Source organism: Phycodurus eques, chromosome 6 (assembly GCF_024500275.1).
Source record: "Phycodurus eques isolate BA_2022a chromosome 6, UOR_Pequ_1.1, whole genome shotgun sequence".
In the NCBI taxonomy this organism is placed as follows: Eukaryota; Metazoa; Chordata; class Actinopteri; order Syngnathiformes; family Syngnathidae; genus Phycodurus; species Phycodurus eques.
The window spans coordinates 377,769-399,188 of record NC_084530.1 but is presented as its reverse complement, the minus strand read 5'-3'; the positions used below and the strand labels follow the sequence as shown (position 1 = coordinate 399,188).

Sequence of the window (21,420 nt, the reverse complement as noted above, 5' to 3'; positions counted from 1 at the left end):
ATTTTAATGTCTGATGTCAGATCTGTTTGTCAACTGAACCGGATGGGATGTTTCACCCAACACAGCACAAATGCCACATTGCAAATATTACAGTGTTCTCAGCAACCACATACAATTGAAACATTCATTGCAGGGATTCCAGAGGATGTGCACGTGACAATGCAAAGCTGGGAAATGGTCTCGTTATCTTAAATCCAACAATTAATATTTTAATTGTTGGATGGAACAACAATTGTCCGAGGAAGGAAGAGTAACATTATGAGGCGGTCCATCTCCCCTTTTGGTCCCAAAGGGGGGGAACCACCACCTTGGCAGCTGGCCAAACACCCTTTGTTGTGGGCTCTCATTCAACCAACTTGCCGAAGACTGGCTCAGCCAGGAAGCCCCACCCTGCACCAAGCAAGCCCACGTGAGGCGATACCAAGTGTCGTCCAACCCAAACACACAGGATTCACGGTATTTTGCAATAAAACAGGTCACGAATTCTGAGGGTTTGTGCGATACCCGTCTTTTTTCCTTCTTATAGCGTCTGGCGGAGCTAACCAGACTAGTGATATGCCCGTTGTGGTTTTGGGGAAGGTCACTGTTGGTGTAGTGGTACAATCGCCTGACTTTGGTGCAGGCAGCGTGGGTTCAGTTCCCACTCAGTGACGTAGTGAATGTGAGTGTGAATGGTTGTCCGTGTCTATATGTGTCCTGCGACTGACTGGCGACCAGTTCAGGATGTAGTCCGCCTTTCGCCCGAAGTCAGCTGGGATAGGCTCCAGCGTCCCGCGACCCTAACTAGGATAAGCGGTGTTGAAAATGGATGGATGGATGGATGGTTTTGGGGAATTTTATTTCACTGCGTAAATAGGAGATTTGGGAAGTCACTGGCCGCCACTAGAGGCGTTGTTACACCTAGAATCCCTGTTGTGTGTCAGTTGAACGCTGAGCTAAAGTGTTAGCTCCTTGTCCAATCTGCTTCTTCTCTTGTCCTTGTCCTGTTCTATCTTGTCCTATCCTTCCCTCACAGGGTGTACCACTACAGCCCCATGCAACACTCATATCTAATGTTTCATTGTTGTAGATTAGTAATGATTTACTTTTCTCATCCTGTTTCCAATTAGTGCTTTGTCTTTTGTCTTCGTTCCCCCCCCCCGACTGATCGATTCTGATTCTCAATAAACAAATTATAATACTATGAAACCACAGCGGCAGCTTAAATAACTCCACTCTGACACAGTAAAACTGTTCCGGCATAAAATGGATACAGATCCTCCATTCTGCTTGACTAAACAGCCGAACAGGGGAAAAAATAAAAATAAATAAATAAATAAATAAGGAAACACTCAAAAGCAAACTGCCATTTGGTCGTTTTTTTTTTTTTTTTTTTTTTTTTAACTTAAGGCTTTGTCTTCGCGGAAGACGTGACGTCGCCACTTGGGTTCATTCCTTCGTGGTTTTGAACCGCTTCGGTTTGTCCTCGAGTGCCCCCACCCCGGACGCTCATACCATTACGCAGCTCCCAGTAAACCGAAAGCTTGCTTGCTCAGCTGAGCTAGGAAACTGTTAGCGAACATGCATCGAGATAGCGTGTTCCCTCTTGATCACTGCTGGTGAAATAATAAACTAGCTTCCCTACAGCACCGCAGAGCACTTTTTTCTGCTGGTTTTAAGGTTCATTGTGCGCTTATCTCCCACAAGTGGTCTGCTGCTAGTGACGTGCAATCTTGCGTCACACGTCGCCTTTTAAAATTACGGGATAAACCCTCACAGCATAATTTGCGAACACTACTTAATTGTTTAACAATTAATTACATCGCTTTTATTGTGCTTCAATTCCAAATTAGGCGCACCGCTCAAACAAGCTTACATTGCAAATAATTCAGTTGCGTACCACTTACAGCTACACTGCACACACAATGCAAGCATGACGGAACTCTCAGAAGGTCCCAGTCAATACGACAATCTTGACACACTGGAAGAGCTCGTCAGCAACTTAACTAGGGACCTTATCCCGGGCTATACAGAGTCTGTCAAAAATGCTGGCCTTGAAGTTCTCAATGACAACATCGCACAACTTATGAGTGACGCCGAGCACAAAACCTTAAAAGATAAAAATATCGCTTGAACGCTTGGTTGCATGGTGCTGAACTTGGTGTCCCACCTCAAATGGAGCGACCTAAAGGACACTCGGGTGAAGCGCAGACTGGAACCTGAACAGCATAAACAAGTCCAGTTAACTGCTCAATTGACAGACACCACCTCGCGTTTAAACTTGGCTGAAGCCCGCCTCCTTGATGTTGAAATGCAACGTGATGATGTGGAGGCTCGGCTAGCCGACCTCACTGCTGCAGCTGAGGCTGGACAGTTGCCATCTAAAGACAGCGGCGAATTAAACTATGACGATAATAAATCATCTCAGGCCCCTCTCTAGCGAAATAACTTCCGGAGTTCAACAAAAACAACTACAAGACGCTTATGTTGAGATTGCCCACTTAAAAGCTAAATTGGTAGAATTAGCTGACCGACCATTTCATGATCAAATGCTTGAATTACGGGCCGAACACCAGTGATCAACTCTTCTGCTGCGTCAAGCTTCCGGTGACATCCAGCGGCTCACCAAACGCACCGAAACGCTCAAAGCAGAATGCTCCAAAGAAATGGAACAATCCTACGAGCTCAAGACACCGATGGCAGTCCTGGAGACAGAGCTCGACAATTAGCTCGACAGCTGTCCGCCGACTCTCTGACTAATCCCATCGCTCCGGCCCCTGCTACAAACAGCCGGGAGCACTCCCTCGCCAAAAGTGTCACAGGGCCCTACAAAACATCTGTCAAAAACCTACATCCAAACACCAGCCACCAGCTGGGCATGGCAGCGTGCCCGTGCACACTGTCCAGTGCCCAACTGTGTGAACTGGCTGCCAAAGGTTTCGCGAAACAAAAACACCCTCCCTCTAAAGCACAAGACTCTGACGTCTTCTTCACAAACGAACCACCGCAAATGGAATTAGAGCTGCGTGCAACACGCGTGGGACTGACACATAACTGGTGATGTTAAACCTGACAATCAAAATAAGTCATTTGATCCAAAAAACAATGTCGGCCCGCGTACAACAATGGTCCTCGTAACCAACAACGCCAATCCAATGATAAATCAAAATCATGGAATGACCGCAACTCTAATTCGCGCCAAACTTACATGTCGAAACAGGGTACATGCAACGACCAGTCTAACAGAGACCCTAAAACGACGAGTGACAACCGGGAAAAGGGCTCCCGAACTAACAGCTCCCAAAGGGAAGTTAGTGCCGTGGGAGAAGAATTACTTGAAATCTCCGCAGTGTGTCCAAACACAAAAGGCGGGACCCACCAGTACGACCAGACCTGACTGAGTCGAACAGGGCCACAGAGGACGCGATAGTTCAACCAGGTAACCTCCGTTGTTCCCCCAATGACCTGCCAGGTGCCTCAGTGACCCCGGTCGACTCCACGACGACCTCACCTCGCCATAACCATAGCGGACCACTTTGTGACGCCCAATCCCTAGCCCCCCTCTCGTGCAGTCATAGTCGTCCGACTAGACCCAGGCGAGGCCCCTGACTCGCGTGACATTACACTACTGAATAGCGTTCTGCCATTCCGACAGCTGTTGGGTGAACTAACCACTAAAGGTACTTCTGGTAAGTTCTATTTAATCATTACACTTGTGCATGAACTTGTCCGCGAAGCTCTGATTGACACTGCAGCAGACATCACTGTTATGTCCCACGCTGTGTTCAACCAACTGTGTTCAACCAGTGGCCATGACCTTCAACTGCGAGGCTGCGCGCTAACTATCTCCGCATTTTCAGTAACTAACACGGAGATAAACACCTTAACTATGCTCCACTGGACAATTGGCTCCATGACGTTAGTCCATCCGGTCTACGTGTCTCCAATTGAACCCGTTCCCCTGCTCATCAGCCAAGACCTGGTCTGCCGCTTCGAGCCACTAATTGATTACAAAAATCTTCAGCTGTGGGCGCAGGTGATACAGGCGTTACCACCGCCAACTTGTGAACTGTCCTCAGACCGGTGCTGGACCACTCGGAGGACTACCACCTGTCAGACCGCATTCCTTCAAGTGATGACACTGCCGAGTCCCCTGTAGCCACATCAACACCCCTGAACCGACTTAAGACAACTCGACACGTTTCTCTGCCATCTTGTCCAAGCACCGCAAGAAGAGCGCTACTGCCCCAATGTTGCTGGTAGGATTCATTTATATGACTGCCCGACAGACAACGTCATCCTGGAACTTGTGGGCGGACAAATCGGCAATTCCTCAGGCACTGTTTGACACCCTCTGACTCAAGCATCCTGACCTTAAATTAATGCTGAAAACTTTTCGCTTTCCCGTCTGCCATCACTGCAGATTAGCACCTCCCTTAAACGCTGTCGTTCGTCATCGGAACTCAGGGCATAGGGTGTTGTCAATGTGGGTGATGTCAATCGCCCGAGTTCCTTCAAATTGAATCTAAGTGTCTCAGGATCAACCTCCAATTTGTACTGTCCGGAAAAGTTAGAAATCTCGATTTCGCTCTCATAATTGTCTGCTGGCAGATGGTAGAGGGTGATGTCCTCAATATTCAAAATGACATCTTTGGAGACGTCGAGCCAGATGATTTGATTTGGCAGGGGGAGTCTCGTCGTGGGGTTGTGGTGGTCGTAACTCAGAGTAGCGCTCATGGCTGGTGTGTTGACTAGCCATTTGGCCCAAACAATTTCCACGTGAGTAGTAGTAACCTGGTAGCGAGGTGTAGCTTCTGCTCTACATCACGACCCATCCTTCAAGTCCGCCATTTTAAATTTTCTTTCAAATTCTGACCGACTGTATTTTTTACCATTTACTTCTATCTTTGGGTGTCTCATCTGAAGATACTGAAGATGAAAAGTCATTAAAAGCTTTTCATATTGTCTTTTCGCCGCGCTGTTGTGTTGTGCTGCACATAATTGTGAAATAGAATGAAAATGATATACGGCTTTATGCGAATATTAATATGAAAAGTGTGGTGCACAATTCTATTAAAATGGATCCGCAATGTGCCAGTACCTTAACGTGCCATTACCACAACGTGGCTAGAGCTGTAAGGGACCTTAATAGCTGCTTGCATATCTAGTTATTATTATTACTACAACTCAATCCCCACAATGTCATTTAAAGGGATACTCTGAGTTTTTTTAACCACAATATAATTGTTACCTGTCTTCTGAAATCGGAGCTACCAGTGGAGCATACCAGTTGATCCCAACCTCACAGTGAGCATCCAAGTATATTAGCACCTAAAAAAACACAAACACTTCAGTATTTTTATTCATGCAGGACATGAAACAAGAAATCAATTAAATATCTTAGTTCTAATAGGTCAAACCTGTTGCTATAACAATACTCTGAGAAATACAGTGCATCTGATGGATTGATAACAGTAAGATACCTGTCCCTTTGTGGCCTTCTTGGCTCCAATACTTCGTGCCTGGATGAGACCCTCTCTCTTCTCATTTCTGAAGAGTTTCACAAGACCATTCCACTGCTTGATGTACACCTCCAAGCGTTCCTTCAAATGGACTTCACAAAGAGGGAATTTCATTGTCATTTTGCCGTTACAAAATAAAAAAAAATGGATGGAGGATAGCAGAATCTTATTGGCCAGTTTGAGGTGAAGTAAGCAAGCAGACTTTCAAAATGTAATAGATTATTAAAAAGGCACAAACTAATATTAATCTCATTCTCACAGAGACTTCAGGTGAAACTGGGTTTCTTTTATAGAAACTAAGATTGTTTTTCCTTTAGTGCTAGAAAAAGACAGACACGCCCCCTCTGTGAGAGTCACACAGGCACAAATCTGGCAAAGGTAGCCAGTAACTGAGTGGAAGATAGAGAGATCCAATACTAATATCCCAGTCACTACAGACAAAATTATAATGTCAGGTATGCTTTGCTTTCTTAAATTTCTTATTTTTCAATTATGTGGACATAGGCTAGTGTTTAATTCACGATCAATGTTTAAAGGAAAAGCATATTCGTTAAATTGGACTTTTGAGATGCGGTTCCATTCATGGTCCGTGTACATACAAAAGGACAAAGCATCATGCTTTATAGTGTGCATTACGTTGTTGTCATATAGTTTAAATGCCATTATTTGACATTTTGAGTTGAATGTTGTTTTTATTTGACGAACAAAAGTCTTTTACAATATAAATGGAGGACAAAGGTCTATTTGTATTGTTTTCGCCGAGGTAGGCGAGAGAGGCTGGCGAGATGCAACGTCACACGCAGACTCTAATCGAATCAACGCCATGAACCATCAAAAACATGACACAGACATTTGCTTTGCCGACGCTAAGTGAATCACGGCTGCCTGGCGCTTCAAAGCGGAGACCCAAGGATGCCGAGTTCGCCCCCGGACGTTAAAATAATTAACTCCGCCGCCAGTCGAAGGAGCGTACCATCATACTCAAAGCGGAACGCTCCAAAGAGATGGGACAGTCGTACGGGTTCAGGACACAGATGGCAATCAGGGAGATGGAGCTGTCCCGCCTCCAGCAACAGCTCCGGGACCAAGAGGATGAGTTAACCCATGTCAGGCGTGAGCTACAATTAGCTCAACAGCTGTCCACCGACACATCCCAGTGCTCCGGCCCCTGCTACAGACAGCGTGGGGCCATCCATTGCCAGAAGTGTCACAGAGCCCTACAAAACATCTCCAAACTTTGGGCCAGAACCCACCTTCAGGGTGCGCCGTGCGGCCTCCTCACGGGTGGCAGCACCACCAGTTGCAGCTCACCTTTTCGACTCACCCCCGACTCTCCCTCCACCCAGCGCTTCTCCAGGTAAAACTGTAAGAGGACTAATAAAAAGTGGCGCGCAACATTCCAAGGTTTGAACCTAAGCCAAACGGGTCACACGACACAGCCGCCTTGGAGACCTCGAATTTCAACTTAAACGATTCCCTTCTACTTCTACGGATGACAGACTGTACCTTATCAAAGTTACATCTCGCCGAGAAGTCAGCAGCTTAATTGAACGACAACCGACTCATGTGCTGGCCGATTACCCGGCCTTCTGCCAAGCATTGTCTTAAGAATTTGATGACCCAGAGGCCGTAACCGGCTTATCTGCAGCCCTCACAGTTAAACAGTGGAGACTTGAGACACCGTAAGCTTATTACTGCCGGTTGCGTAAAGCGTACTTTGGAAATTCAAATGAGCCGAATATGGAGGACGACAAAAATTTCAAAACACTGTCAAAAACATACATCCTAACACCATCCGCCAGCTGGGCGTAGTAGCATGCCCGCGCACACTGTCCAGTGCCCAACTACGTGAACTGGCTGGCAAGGGTTTTTCGAAACAAAAACACCCTCCCTCGAAAGCACAAGACTCAGGCGTCTTCTTTACAAACGCACCACCACAGATGGAATTAGAGGGCGGTACGTGCAACACGCATATGACTGACACCACGTTCTGGCTATGTTAAACCCATACAACCACTCTCGGCCCACGTACAACAATGGTCCTCGTAACCAACAACATCAATTCAACGACAAATCAAAATCATGGAATGATCGCAGCTCTAACTCGCGCCAAATTTACATGTCAAAACAGGGTACACGTAACGACAAGCCTAAATCTGACTCGTCCAACCGAGATCCTAAAACGACAACTGGGAAAAAGGCTCCCGAACCAACAGCTCCCAAAGGGAATTTAGTGTCATGGCTGAAGAATTACTTGAGTTGCTCTGCAGCCTGTCCAAAGACAAAAAGCGGGACTAGGCCTGACTGAGTCGAACAGGACCACAGAGGACACAACAGGTCAACCAGGTAACCTTCGTTGTTCCACTAATGACCTGCCAAGTGCCTCTATGATGACCTCACCTCGCCATAACCTTAGCGGACCACATTGTGACGACCAATCCCTAAAACCCTCTAGTTTTCTCCTAATCGACCATTGACCATTGACACGAACCACCATCCGGTTACCTTCCTGCACAACCAACGTATCAGGAAAGGGACCGTCAACACCGCTTGTATTGCGGCCTGGCTCATGGCACCGCAAAGCTCCAATACAGAGGTCTGCTATTCTAAAAATTCCAGAATCCCCTTGGCGGCAGACTTGGCTGCCTGCCAGAACTGCCTGTCTACAGACCCACATTCAGGACGTCCCACCCCGGCATTACCATTGCCTGCTTTCACGCGCCATAGTTATTTCGATGAAAATGCATGCCGCAACATGATAACGGTTTTGGCCTACCTGCTCTACCGAAAGACTCAGAACTTGCAGGGTGTTCTGAACCAGTGCTCAGGTGCGTGACTCAAAATTTTCCGTAGGAAAAGAACGACTGAACCCGAACCTATCCCCATACAGAGAGGGGAGGAGGTCCTCTCTACCCCCTTTTGAATCTAGACTAGGATTCAGCTCTCCCCAAGATTAGAAGCTCCACTTGGCTTCCCTCTCCTTGATTGATTTATCGGGTTCTACACCTGACCGCTGTGCCCCCTATGTGCCAAGGTGGAGCTAGCTACCTTTTCTCTCTCTTTCTTTCTCCCCCGTAGAGCAGCGTTGAGTTCTCCTCTTATTTTTGTTTTGTTTTGTTGTGTGATTTTTACTGAGAACTCTCCACCTAGTTAATGCTTGCCCTTAGTTTTAGCTCCGCCCAATGCCCCGTATTACTACTCTCACTGCTATCCCAATAGTCACACCTACACACATCCATCCACACACGTCAATCCTGACCCCTACACCCATATTCACATATGGGCTGACCTTATTTTGGAAGTTTCCATGAATAACTGTAATAGCCATAAGGTGGGTGACATGCACTAAGGTTGTACTTTGGTAACTGCATTGTTGTTTGTGTTCCTGCAAACCTGCGCCATCTTTCAATGAGACGTCGCCTACATCCGCCATCAAGCCGGATCCAGCCAACAAAGGGGGGATATATAGCGGACATGCCACGCAAAAGTTGCCACCCGGCACCGCAGCCTCGCACTACCGCCGTTCCCCGCCGAGGTAGGCGAGAGAGGCTGGCGAGACGCAACGTCACACGTAGACTCTAATCTAATCAATGCCATAAACCTTCAAAAACAAGACACAGACATTTGCTTTGCCATGCCGACGCTAAGTGAATTCATTACAGGTATGAAAGAGGATGAGCGTGGAACAATGCAGGGTGAGGAAATAGTCTTGTTATCTTCAATCCAATAATTAATATTTTATTCCACTGGTTTTAAGCCACAACATAATTCTAAAATGGAAAAATGACGCCAAAAAGGCAGTCCAGCCACTCTGTGTTCGCAAAGGTGGTAGAAAATGAGGGGGAGAGGGGTAAAACCCCCCTTTTTGTCCCGCTCCGGCCATAAAAGGGGCCGAAGCTGGGAGCAGTGGAGAAGCTTTTGGGAGCTTTGGTGTAGATGTTTTCCTTTGGTCTCACCCCGACCAACTTAGCGACGACCGGGCCAGGCAGGACGCCCACCTCACCTGAGGTGACAAGGACGCAACGGATGATCCCCGGCTGCAGAGCCACCTGCAAGCGCTCCGAGCCACCCTGCTTGGAGGCCCGAGCTCAGTCCGAGGGAACGGAGGCGGACGCAACGCGACCGCTCTGAACGTCTGGCAAACATAGACACCCGAGAGACGTCCTGCCTAGGAACTCGTTGGCCTCCTGCTTTTCCTCCTTTTTGTTTCCTCCCTTCCGTCAAATCCAGCTGCTCCTGGTGCGGATTGGGTCGGCCGAACACTCGGGACCCTGACTCGCCTGCCTCAAACGTGGTCCAGACATGCAAGTCCAACATTGCAGTCTACTAAAAGTACGGAATAGTGCATATTTGGGTTTATATTAACGAGAACAGAAGTCCTCAGCTATACGCATTCACTACATGCCCATTCTGCTCATCTCATGTCCCAAATCCCTTCCTTTGCCAATGTTCGTCTGTACTTTGTTTGTTTTGTGTTTGTCTGTGTTTTATCCTGTAGAAACCCCTTTTTATTATAAAATGTTCTATAAAATTCACCACTTGCATTGATTGTGTGTGTGTTTGGGTTCGGAACGAAACCTCTGGAAAGTCTAGAACCAAGTTTCTAAAAGTGTAGCCACCTTCTCTGCATTTATCCGGGCTTGGGACCAGCCTACAGTTTGCACTGGGTTGTGCCCCCCATAGGGCAGAATAATTATTTGTATTATATTGCATATTAGATTGGCTGGCGACTGGTTCATGGTGTACCCCGCCTCCCGCCCGAAGATAACTGGGATACGCTCCAGCAGCCCGCGATCCCAGTGAGGAGAAGCGGTAAAGAAGATGGATGGATGGATATTGCATATTACATTTTGGTCCACACAAGTCTGTTTTTTATGTTTGAAGTGCTTTTATTTTTAACCTTTGTAACAAAGTCTGTAGAATCATGGTGAATTGGATTTTCAAGTGGCGTGCCAATGCCTCCCCCTGGACTATAGTCTTGGTCCTCATATTTCTGATTCAGAGTCCAATCCGGTCACTGACTCTTTAAATATCATCTGTAGGATCATTTATGTTGTATACCTAGCAGCCATGATACCTTGGATAAGAAAAGATAGGCTATAAGGAAGAGAATGATTTCAGTGACAAGAAAACCTACTGATCATGTAGTTAAAAGCAGACAGGCACACACACAAACATGCATACATGTGTGCAATACATGTAGTAGTGTTGTATAATTAAACATTACTGAAGTTAGAATTCTTTTCAGAGGACCAAGTGCTTTGAGGACAGTAATCAAGCCAACCATCTTTTCTTCGTATTTTTTGTTTCTTTGGAGCAGAGATTAAAAAACCTTTAAGCGTTTAAACGTTTAAGCATCTAGTGTTACAATGTGAGAAGAGAAGGACATAGTATTTGGGTAATGTGGTTAAAATAGCTGTCTTATCCCTTGAAAACGGCTTTTGTGATGAATAGAGAATAACTGAGATTTGAATTGTTCAGTTCATGTGATAGTCATGCCAGGGATTGCTACAGCATTCAAAGTTTAGGAAGCTGGCTGCAAGGTGTGACATGCGAGGGTTGAGTCTAGTGTGACCACTGCCCACCTCAGAGTCATGCGTGCTGTTCGTGTGTGGGTGGTTAACCCTGTGATGTGGCCGTGGCTGTTACCTGGTAGGGATAAACGGGCAGGAGACAATTGTGCATGTAAGGGTGGCCCAGCTGGATATGCATTTTGGTGTCCACCCCCCCATGTGGAGAACAGTGGGCTCGAGGGGGCCGTCGCTCAGCGATAGCTTGCGTGACTGGGATTGGGTGCAAGGGAGCTGGCTCACCTCGGCTCGAAGTATAGTGTTCTGAGAGTAAGTGTTTTGATAATGGTCATGCAGACATGTCGTTTGTATCATTATGAGAGAAGTACTTCTTCCTTTTTGTAACTGTGTATTTATTAGTGCTGTCACCTTTCACGATAGCTGGCGGAAATGAAAGGTGGGGGTCAAAGTGGGGGCAGCGGGAGGGGGAACAACTGTAACGTTGTTTACTACTCCACTGCTCCCCCAAGCGGACAATTCGAGAAATTGGAACTGAAAGTCTGTATGAGTATTGAAGCGAATAGGTATAGTGTAAATTCTTGAATATATTTTTCAATTCTAGTTATCTGTAGGAAAGAAATTGAATTAAATATAGTTTTAACATTTTTATTTTTCAGGTTTAGGTACTTTACTTAATTAATTTCATTTTGGTTGAAATTGTGTTTTGATAGAACATATTTTTCCTTTCTTGCCTGAGAGTCCTTGAAAGAAGATCGAGTGTGACCAGTTACGCCTCCCGAAGGACATCAGGACAAGACTGTTCCCTCCGGAGGTGTACGTTCTGGATTGCGCGTCCAAACTTTAAGACCAGTGTGATTTTATCCACAAGCTCTCTGCATTACTGTACATGTATAGCGCCACATTAATACCGTGAAAGTTGAATGTATGTAATAATCAGACTGAACTATGTAGGTATCCCCATCCATCCATTTTCTTCCACTTATCCGAGGTCGGGTCACGGGGGCAGTAGCTTTAGCAGGGACGCCCAGACTTCCCTCTCCCCAGCCACTTCATCCAGCGCTTCAGTGTCAACCAGGACAGCCCCTCAACATCCAGAGCCTTTAAGAACTCCAGGCGAATCTCAGACTGACTTCCGGACGACTTTAAGGAAATTCTGGTTCACCATCCGGCATCCCGAGTCAAGGTCAGCAGCACCCTATCGCCACTATACACAGCGTTGATGGTGCACTGCTTCCCCCTCCTGAGACGAAGTCTTTCTCTATGGCCTCACCGAACTCCTCCTAAGCCAGAGTTTTTGCTTCAGCGACCACCAAAGCTGCATTCCACTTGGCCACCCGGTACCCATCAGCTGCCTCAGGAGGCCTACAGGCTAAAAAGGATAGGACTTCTTCAGCTTGACGGCATCCCTGACCGTTGGTGTCCACCAACAGGTTCGGGGATTGCCGCCACGACAGGCAACAACCACCTTACGGCCACAGCTCCGGTTGGCCACCTCAGGAATGGAGGCGCGGAACATGGTCCACTCGGACTCAATATCCCCCGCCTCACCCGAAACATGAGCAAAGTTCTGTCAGAGGTGGGAGTCAAACCTCCTTCTGAGAGGGGATTCTTCCAGATATTCCCAGCAGACCGGCCAGCTCACACTGCACCTGACCCCTATGGTCCCTCACGCAGGTGGTGAGCCCATGGGAAGGGGGACCCATTAACCTTTCGGGCTGTGCCCGGCCGGGCCCCATGGGGAGGTCACCTTCGAGCCCCACCGCCAGGTATAGGTATCCCATATGCTGATTATTGGTTAGTAATTGGTTTCACTATTTGTGCATGATTTTATTTGATTAGTAGGAAGTGCAGGCTAATTTATCCGAACCATTATTGGGGTTCATAGCTAAAATAATTACCGGTTCTTGTACTCCAATCCAAAATTCGGTTTGATTGGGTTTATGCTGAGGGCATTGCGAATAGTCCCACTGAGCTCCTGAAGTTGGCAAACTGATTAATCTCTTTATTTCAATTGGGTAATGGCAATACTACATAATTAAATAATCAGAAGTCGTATTTTGGGAGAAGAAGAGAGTCTGGTAGAGATAAGGAACAGGTGTTAATTGTAAAAGACTAATAGAGAGTCATCGCATCATGCTGTCAAAAAGCCCTGTTACTTCTACTGTAATTACTGTGGCCCCATTGTGTCATGGGATTGTGTTCCGGTTTTTGTCTTCCCCGTTTCACACACACCTGCTCCTGAGAGAATCTTAACCACCTGTGCCTCGTTCAACCTAATTAGCCCTTTCATTTAACCTCGTGTCTCATTCTCTCTCGTCGCCAGTTCGTTGTACCTTGTCGTCGCGATCCAGCATTCCTTGTTTCCACGTCAAAGACTCACAGTAAGACTAGACCCTCTTCCGATTATCGACCTCGCCTTTTTGCCTCATGTTTTTGGACACTGTTGCCTTTTTTTGGATTGCCTGCCTGTGTACCGACCTCTGGCCGTATATTAAACCTCTCTTTTTTTAAACTGTCCATTTGTTATGGAGTCGTGCATTTTTGGGTCCTATCCTCTGTTCCGTTCATGACAGATTGATGATTGATTGGAACGAGGGATGTTGAAATTTTTGAAGATGAAGGGAATAAATTACAGAGGGAGGCTAATAGATGGATGGATGGATGAATTTAGCAAGCCCTGAATTCTTTGAAGAATTTTTCTTGACTTTGTCTACATTGCACGGAAGTTGAATTGTCGGGGGAGACTTTAACTGTACATTGGACCCAAGAATGGATCATTCCACAGGCTTTGACACAATTCAAATTCAGACTAGGAAATGAATCAAACAGTACATAAGCGATTTAAACTTGGTTGAGATATGGCGGGAACGAAATCCAAGTAAGAAGAATATTCATGTCATTCGGCCGCAATTAAGTCTCACTTTCGCATTGATTACTTTCTTGTATCCCGGGGACTTATATCCAACATTAAGGATTGCTGGTGTGATAGTATTAGTGATCATGCTGCTATCTTACTATTTATGCACATTGATAATTTTTTTTATAATCCACCGGATTGGCCTCTGCAGGTGATTCGGAATTTGTTAATTAATTATGTAGGAGATAAGAGCGATAGCTATTTTGAATTGAATATCAATGAAACATCTGCCGGTTTACAATGAGATGCATTTAAAGCATCTATCAGAGGAGAAATCATCAGCTATACAAGTTCTAAATCAAGGCAGAAGAGAATAGTCATGGACAACTAGCAATCTTTGTATACAGTGGGTACGGAAAGTATTCAGACCCCCTTGAATATTTCACTCTTTGTTATATTGCAGCCATTTGCTAAAATAATTTAATTTCATTTTTTCCTCAATGTACACACAGCACCCCATATTGACAGAAAATAAGGGAATTGTTGAAACTTTTGCTGATTTCTTAAAAAAGAAAAACTGAAATATCACACAGCCAAGAAGACTTTTTGACTATTTCCTGAAACTTTATTTAGCACACCTTTTGACAGACCCCAATATATTTTTTTTTTTTTTTAAAAACATGAAACGGTGTTACCAAAAAAATTAAACCAAAAAAAAAAGACAAAAATGAAAATTTACACAAATAAATAGAAAACAAATTTAAATTCAACACCAGTGATCCATATTCACCCACTGAGCACAAAACATTTCCAATATCCGCAAAGGCATCCAGATTATTAGTAACCGTATAAAAGGTGTGCTCCACCCTTAAATAGGCTGCCACCTCAGATAGTGAAGCGGATCAGTCCAACTAGCTCCAACCATCTATAGCCAATTTAGCACTACCAAACATAAAATTCATTAACACCAGAGCTTTCTTTCTTTTTCTGGAATAAGTTGGTCCAAAGATAAAAAGCTGGAAAGAGAAAACCTCTCCCGAACCCCCCACCCACTCCTTTAACATTTTAAAAAGACCAGCCAACCGGGGACATAGAAGGACTAAGTGGTCCAACGCCTCTGCCTGTAAACAAAATGGACAACCTTCCCCAGTGCCAGGGTCAAAGTGAGCTCTGAATCGGTTGGTAGCTATTATTCCATGTATAATCCTCCATTGGATGTCACCCATCCGTTTTTCAACAGGAGGCTTATACAGTACCCACCAGCTTTCTTTTGTGGAAAAGTCCGAACCAAACACCTCTGTCCACCTAGACTCTCTGACTCCAGTGAGCGATCCATTGTTCAGCACGTTTACACAACTCTCATACAGCCGCTTTCCACTACAGGAGCTAAAGTTCCCAAGTTGTGGAGTTTTTAGGGACTTTACGATTCCACTCTGCTCCCTCCATTCCCCCACAGCAGGAATCACGCCAAGAGGAGGAAAGACGTACTCAGCCCCCTCACTCCACTGGTGAGCTAAATCACTGTTCCATATAAAGTCCTGGTGTTTTGCTCAGTGACTGCCACACCTCCTTCACCAGACCATGTAGAACTCGGTTGGAGTGGACACCAGTCCTCTCAGCCTGTGTCTCTGGGGATGTCCTCATTAGGTGTCCCATCTTCACAATCCCTGCCTCCCTGAAAGCGCCTCTTATAGTGTCAGACAAAAAGCATTCACAGGTGGAAAAACATTATTGAATAGTGGATCTCCAAACAACCACAATCCAGGCTATGCAGTGGTTCGAGTAAAGTCCAAAGGGTTGCCAACCATTAAAGACAGAGCTGTAAAAAGGTGACAGACTATCCAGACTGTAGCCAGAGGAGAACAGGAACAGATGTTTCTCGTAATCCAGCCATCCGGCCCTCCGGAGCAGAAGACGAGTGACTGCTGAGCAACAGAGTGAGTCTTTGTACAGCAGCCTCTGTGCCGTCTGTAAACGAAAAGCAGCCATCCTGGAGGCAGGACCGACGCTCTCATACAGTGATGACCAGATCAGAAAAAGTCCACCAGCATCTTCTGTAGCTGTTTAATCAGTCCTGGTGGGGGCGTTAACACCTGAAGTCCGTGCCACAGAAGAGAGGCGACGAGATTGTTTACAATCAGAATTCTTCCCCTATAGGACAGCTGAGATAGCAACCATTTCCATCTAGACAGCTTGCACTTTTCCCAGCATTGCCTCCCAATTCTTAGCAACCATTTTGTCGTCACCCAAATAAATCCCCAGAATTTTCAACCCACTATTTCCCCATGTAAGGCCACCAGGGTGACCATACACAGTCCCCTGTGTTGGATTACCGACCCAACATGCCTCACTATTTTCCCAATTTAACTTAGCTGAGGAAGCCTTTTCATACAGCGTTAGACTTTCTCTCAGTGCCTCTATGTCCCCATGTCCCTGGACCATTACATTAATGTCCTCAGCATAGGCTGACATGACTATGGGAGGGATAAAAGTCATTTCTGGCAGACATAGACCATTCAGATTTTTCCTAAATCTAAATAGGAGAGGCTCGATAGCAAAACTATACAATAGTCCCGAGATAGGGTAGCCTTGCCTAATCCCTCTCCCCCTCTGCTCAGTCCTCCAACCTTAACTACACAACATGCACTCTTGTACAGCAGTTTCACCCATGATACAAAAAGCTCCCCAACTCCAAATGCCCACAATGTGGGAAATAAGAAAGAACGATCCACACAATCAAATGCTTTTTCTTGATCAATGGAAATTATGCCTACATCTACACCGTATGCCTTACACACATTAAAAATGTCTCTCATTAAGAATAGATTGTCCAACAAGGATCTGCCAGGGACGCAGTACGACTGGTCTGCACCAATTACAATGTCAATAAACGTTTTTGGTAAAACTTTGGATAAAATTTTATAGTCTGCACATAGTAAGGCTGCAGGTCTCCGATCCTTGAGCAAATTTAAATCCCCCTTTTTTTGGCAGAAGAGAGACCACCGCACGCCGACAGGAAGCTGGAAGACTCCCTTTCCCAAAGGAGTCCTTGAAAACCTCCAACAAGTCAATCCCAATTATATTCCAGAATTGTTTATAGAAATCTGATGGTATTCCGTCCAAACCTGGGGCCTTACCAGCGGTCAACTGGGTCACCGCAGTCGTTAATTCCTTCAGAGTAATGTCAGAGCCCAGGACATCTTGTACATCAGATCCCAGCTGAGGGACACCCTGAAGTAGTGTCTCTGCAGCCTTTCCATCGGACCTTTCTGCCTCAAACAGGTTGGAGCAGAAAGACACCGCTAGCCTTCTCATTTCTGCAGAATCTGAAGTCAGCGTCCCATCAGGCCGCCGGAGGCACACCATTTGTTTCCTCTGTCCAAAAGATCTATCCAGGTTAAAAAAAGAAGGAGGTGGGTGCATCGATGTCCCTCAGTGTGGTGAAACGTGACCGGACCAGAGCTCCTATAGCCTTCTCTTGAAGAAAAAAAGTCAACTGCTGTCTTTTATTTAACTGCTCTGTATTTTCAGCAGCCACACTCTCCAAAACCTCAATGTCCTCTTCTAGTTTCTCTATAGCCTCTAGTATTAATACTAGAGAAGGATGGGTAGTGTTGGCAAAACACTTTCACTTGACTTTTTCCTACCTCCCACCACTGATTTAAGGAGGAAAAAAACTCCTTCATGGCTCTCCAATTACGCCAAAACAATTTAAAAATTTCACAAAACCAAAATCATGTAAAGGTTTAACATTAAAATGCCAGAATGATCTCGGCTTGTGTACGTGTGACAAAATTAATTCCAATAATACCAAATGATGATCTGTAAAACCAACTGGGTAAATTTGACAATTCATTCCCCTGGTGTTAAAAGCCACAGACATATAAAATCTGTGTAATCTGGCTGCAGTAACCACGCCATCAAAAACTTTAATTCAAGTATATTGTCTGTCGGTCGGATGCTTCGTCCTCCACACATCTGCTAAGTCCAACTCCTTGGTCATCTTTGACAAAAAACAAGATGATTGGGTGTGGAGGTCCTGTCCTATTCTATCTAAAGTGGGATTAGCGCAAGAGTTCCAGTCCCCCCAACTAAAACAGATTCTCCTTGATCACAGCTGTCCAAGTTTTCTTTTAGTACTTGAAATAAACTCAAATGGTCCTGCCCGCAATTTGGTGCATATATATTCACAAATTTAAACATATAATCTTGGATTTCTGCCTTAACCATTACAATCCTCCCTGCAACTATTTCTGTGATTGATAAAATGTCAACACTAAGATTGGGACTATATAAATTAGCGACCCCCGCACAGAGATTAGAGCCATGACTGAGAATATACTGAGCGCCCCAACATAGCCCCCAGTCAGTTTCATTTAAATTATCAGTGTGTTTCTTGCAACATAGCGATATATATCTTCTAACATTAGCGCCATCTTCTGTGCATTTATACCCCCCCCCCGTTGATATTTAAAGATGCAACCCGTAAAGAGTTCATACTAATAAAAAGAAAGAAAAACCAACCAGCCAAAGACAACAGCAGAGGCAACACCCAGTGTTGTAGTTCCATTTCTAATGAAATTATCAACTCTCATCAAAACGTAAAATTTTCCTAGCAGCAGTCACATGCTTCCTCAGGCGATATCTCTTCTTGTCATCAAGCAAATCTGTTCCTACCACCTTCTGTAGGGTACTCACAGTCTTCACAAACTTTCTAACAATCTTGAGAATATTCTTGTACATCAACCATTTTACCAAATGTATCCTCTAAAAACTCATCTATTTCTTTCAAAGGGTACATATCCTTACTCTGGGAAACGCTGTCAGCAATTGAAGCACCATCAGAGTCACCATCAGTCTGCAGCCCCATAGCCTGGCTACCATCACCATGCCGAACCTGCTCTATTATGCTAAGATCATCAGTGTTTACCCTGTCAGCAGCCTTCAGCTGCTGTCTCACATCACTAGCCTGCGCCATTTTCATCCTATCAACAATACTATTCTGTTCTATAATTTGCATGTCATTCTTACGTTCAACATTCTCAATAAATAGCACGTTTTTCCTCTACCTTCGGTGCCACCGATCCACGGCTTTCAGTAAGGGGTACGTCCGCAGTCGAGACGGCATTCACACTCATAGAGCCCACTCCAAGGGAGTCAGGCTCAGCCATCCGCCCCGCAACGTCAACGACCCCGGCTTCCACAATCGGACCTGCCTGGGCGCGATCCTCGTGGCTATCAGCAGCAGGAGGTCTCACTGTAGCATTGTTATGCGGGGACGCCACCCGTTTATGACCAACATCTCCACACTCAAAACATTTCATGCTTCCCGTGCTTGCATACACCATATACATTCCTTCTTCATGACGAACCGGGAAAGAAACATCCAACGTCTGCGTCGGAGAGTCTAAAAACATGAAAACCTGTAGTCTCAATGACTGAACATGCTTCAGTTTTTGATCCTTACATCATAGCCCAACATTACATAAACCGCTACCAAACCTACCAAAACGCTTCAGCACCCGTTCCAGCGCCTCGTTCGAAATAAACGGAGGGACGCCCGACACAGTAATCCGTGTTGACTGTACGGCCAGCGCGGAAACTGGAATAAACTCGTCATTTAGAATTAATCCATTCCCTATAAATTCCGTTACATGTTTTTGATGTTTAAAAAAGATGACCACCGCTTTATTCATGCGGGATGCATGTGAGATATGCATATATCCCACCTGTTCGCCAACAGCCAGCCGCACTTGCTCTACCGTGAAGCTAGGCAATGGCACAATCGCACGCCATGCCTCAGCGACGGTGGAGCTCAGGCGGCGCCATCCTGGCCACGAGGCTCGGACAAACCGTACAAAAACAAGACTAACCTCTATACACCAAAAGCCTACACCAAGATACAATAATCACACTGTGAGAAAACAAGTATTTACATAAATATACAAACTTGTTCTTCCAAATCTCCCTTACACTTCTCTAAAACACACCACCACAGAAGAAGGAAGAAGAAAAAGAATCATCTTTATTGTCATGAACATGCATCCATGGACACGAAATTTGTTCTCTGCATTTTACCCATCACAATGAACACACACACTTGTTAGTGGAACACACTGGATCAGGGGGCAACTTAAGCGCCCGGGGAGCAGTTTGGGGTATCTGTGTCTTGGTCAAGGACACCACAGCCGTTTGTCTGGGAGATGTTGGTGGATGGTCCGGTCTGCTTCTTGAACCGAGGACCCCACGGTCCCAGGCGATGATCTTAACCATTGGTCCACTGCTGACCCTAAACGCTAAAGACCACATAGGGCAACTCCCCGTTAGGGAATCGAACCCCAGTCTTCCATGTGACAGGTGGAGATACTGTCCACTATACTAGCGGGGAGTCAAATATTCAGACCATTTGCTTAACAGACAGCATCAAACATTTTATATAACATTCATTAATTTTCCGTAGCGCTCATCCTCACAAAGGCCGCGGGCATGCTGGAGCCTATGCCCCCTATCTTTGGGCGAGAGGCAGGGTACACCCTGAACTGGTCGCCAGCCAATTGCAGGGCAAATATAAACAAACAACCAACCTTCTACTAGATACTGAGCAAAGGGTCTGAATACTTATGGCTGTGTGATATTTATGTTTTTCTTTTTTAATAGACCTGCATAAATTTCAACAATTCCGTTTTTTTCTGTCAATATGGGGTGACGTGTGTACATTAATGAGGGGGGGGGAAATTAACTTAAATGATTTTAGCAAATGGCTGCAAAATAATGAATACTTTCTGTACCCACTGTAGGGCCAGATTTGATGGCAGTAGTCTGACATAGTCCAATCGGGAAAGACCAAATTTGTCTTGTAGTCTGATCCAGGCATTAGTGTTTCCTCAAAAGTCATTCATATTTTTAGCAAACATGTAAACTAACTTTTTAGATGCAGTCTGAGGAACGCAAACCCACCTTTGTTGCTAAAGTCATCTATCATGACAATCTCAGCCAAGTATTTCCTGGGAGTTCTCTTGATGACACTGTGGATGGTTCTCATTAAGGTAGACCAGCCTTCATTATGGAAGACTATCACCACACTGGAGGTCAGCAGTCTGTCATCATAATGCCAGTACTTGCACCTATATTAATGGCAAAGAATCCCAATGTTATTTGAACGGATTTGTGTGTGTATGTTTGTTTGCAGATGCAATTAAAACCACTTTTTAGAACATACATACAAGTTATCATCTTTTAAAACGTTTTCCGATAATAAAGAAACAGTGAAAAATTAGATTAAAAAGAAATCTCAGGAAGAAAAATATGAAAAAAAACACAGCGAAACCTCGGTTCATTTCATTCATTCAAACACACTGTTCGCAAACCAAAGCAAAGTTTCCCATTGTAATTAATACAAATTTAATTCATCCATTCAACCCACACTGGAAAAAATGATTTATAGGAAGCCTGTGAATATTCAAAATTTTAGAAATCTAATGTAATGTAATCTAAGAATTCTAAGGATTTATGGGAAAGTAAAAAAAGACTA

The 21,420-nt window shown here is 45.2% G+C and overlaps 1 protein-coding gene across 3 annotated transcripts in view; it reads right to left on the bottom strand.

Annotated features, from left to right (window-relative positions):
• galnt7 (UDP-N-acetyl-alpha-D-galactosamine: polypeptide N-acetylgalactosaminyltransferase 7) overlaps positions 1-21,420 on the bottom strand; it is a 123,860-nt gene that overhangs the window by 64,494 nt on the left and 37,946 nt on the right. For all 3 annotated transcript variants that reach the window (XM_061678676.1, XM_061678678.1, XM_061678679.1), the window contains exons 4-6: positions 20,847-21,013; positions 5,463-5,593; positions 5,231-5,310 (exon numbers count right to left, since the gene is read on the bottom strand). In XM_061678676.1, coding sequence (XP_061534660.1) covers positions 5,231-5,310; positions 5,463-5,593; positions 20,847-21,013 — 378 coding nt within the window. The remainder of the gene's footprint in view (positions 1-5,230; positions 5,311-5,462; positions 5,594-20,846; positions 21,014-21,420) is intronic.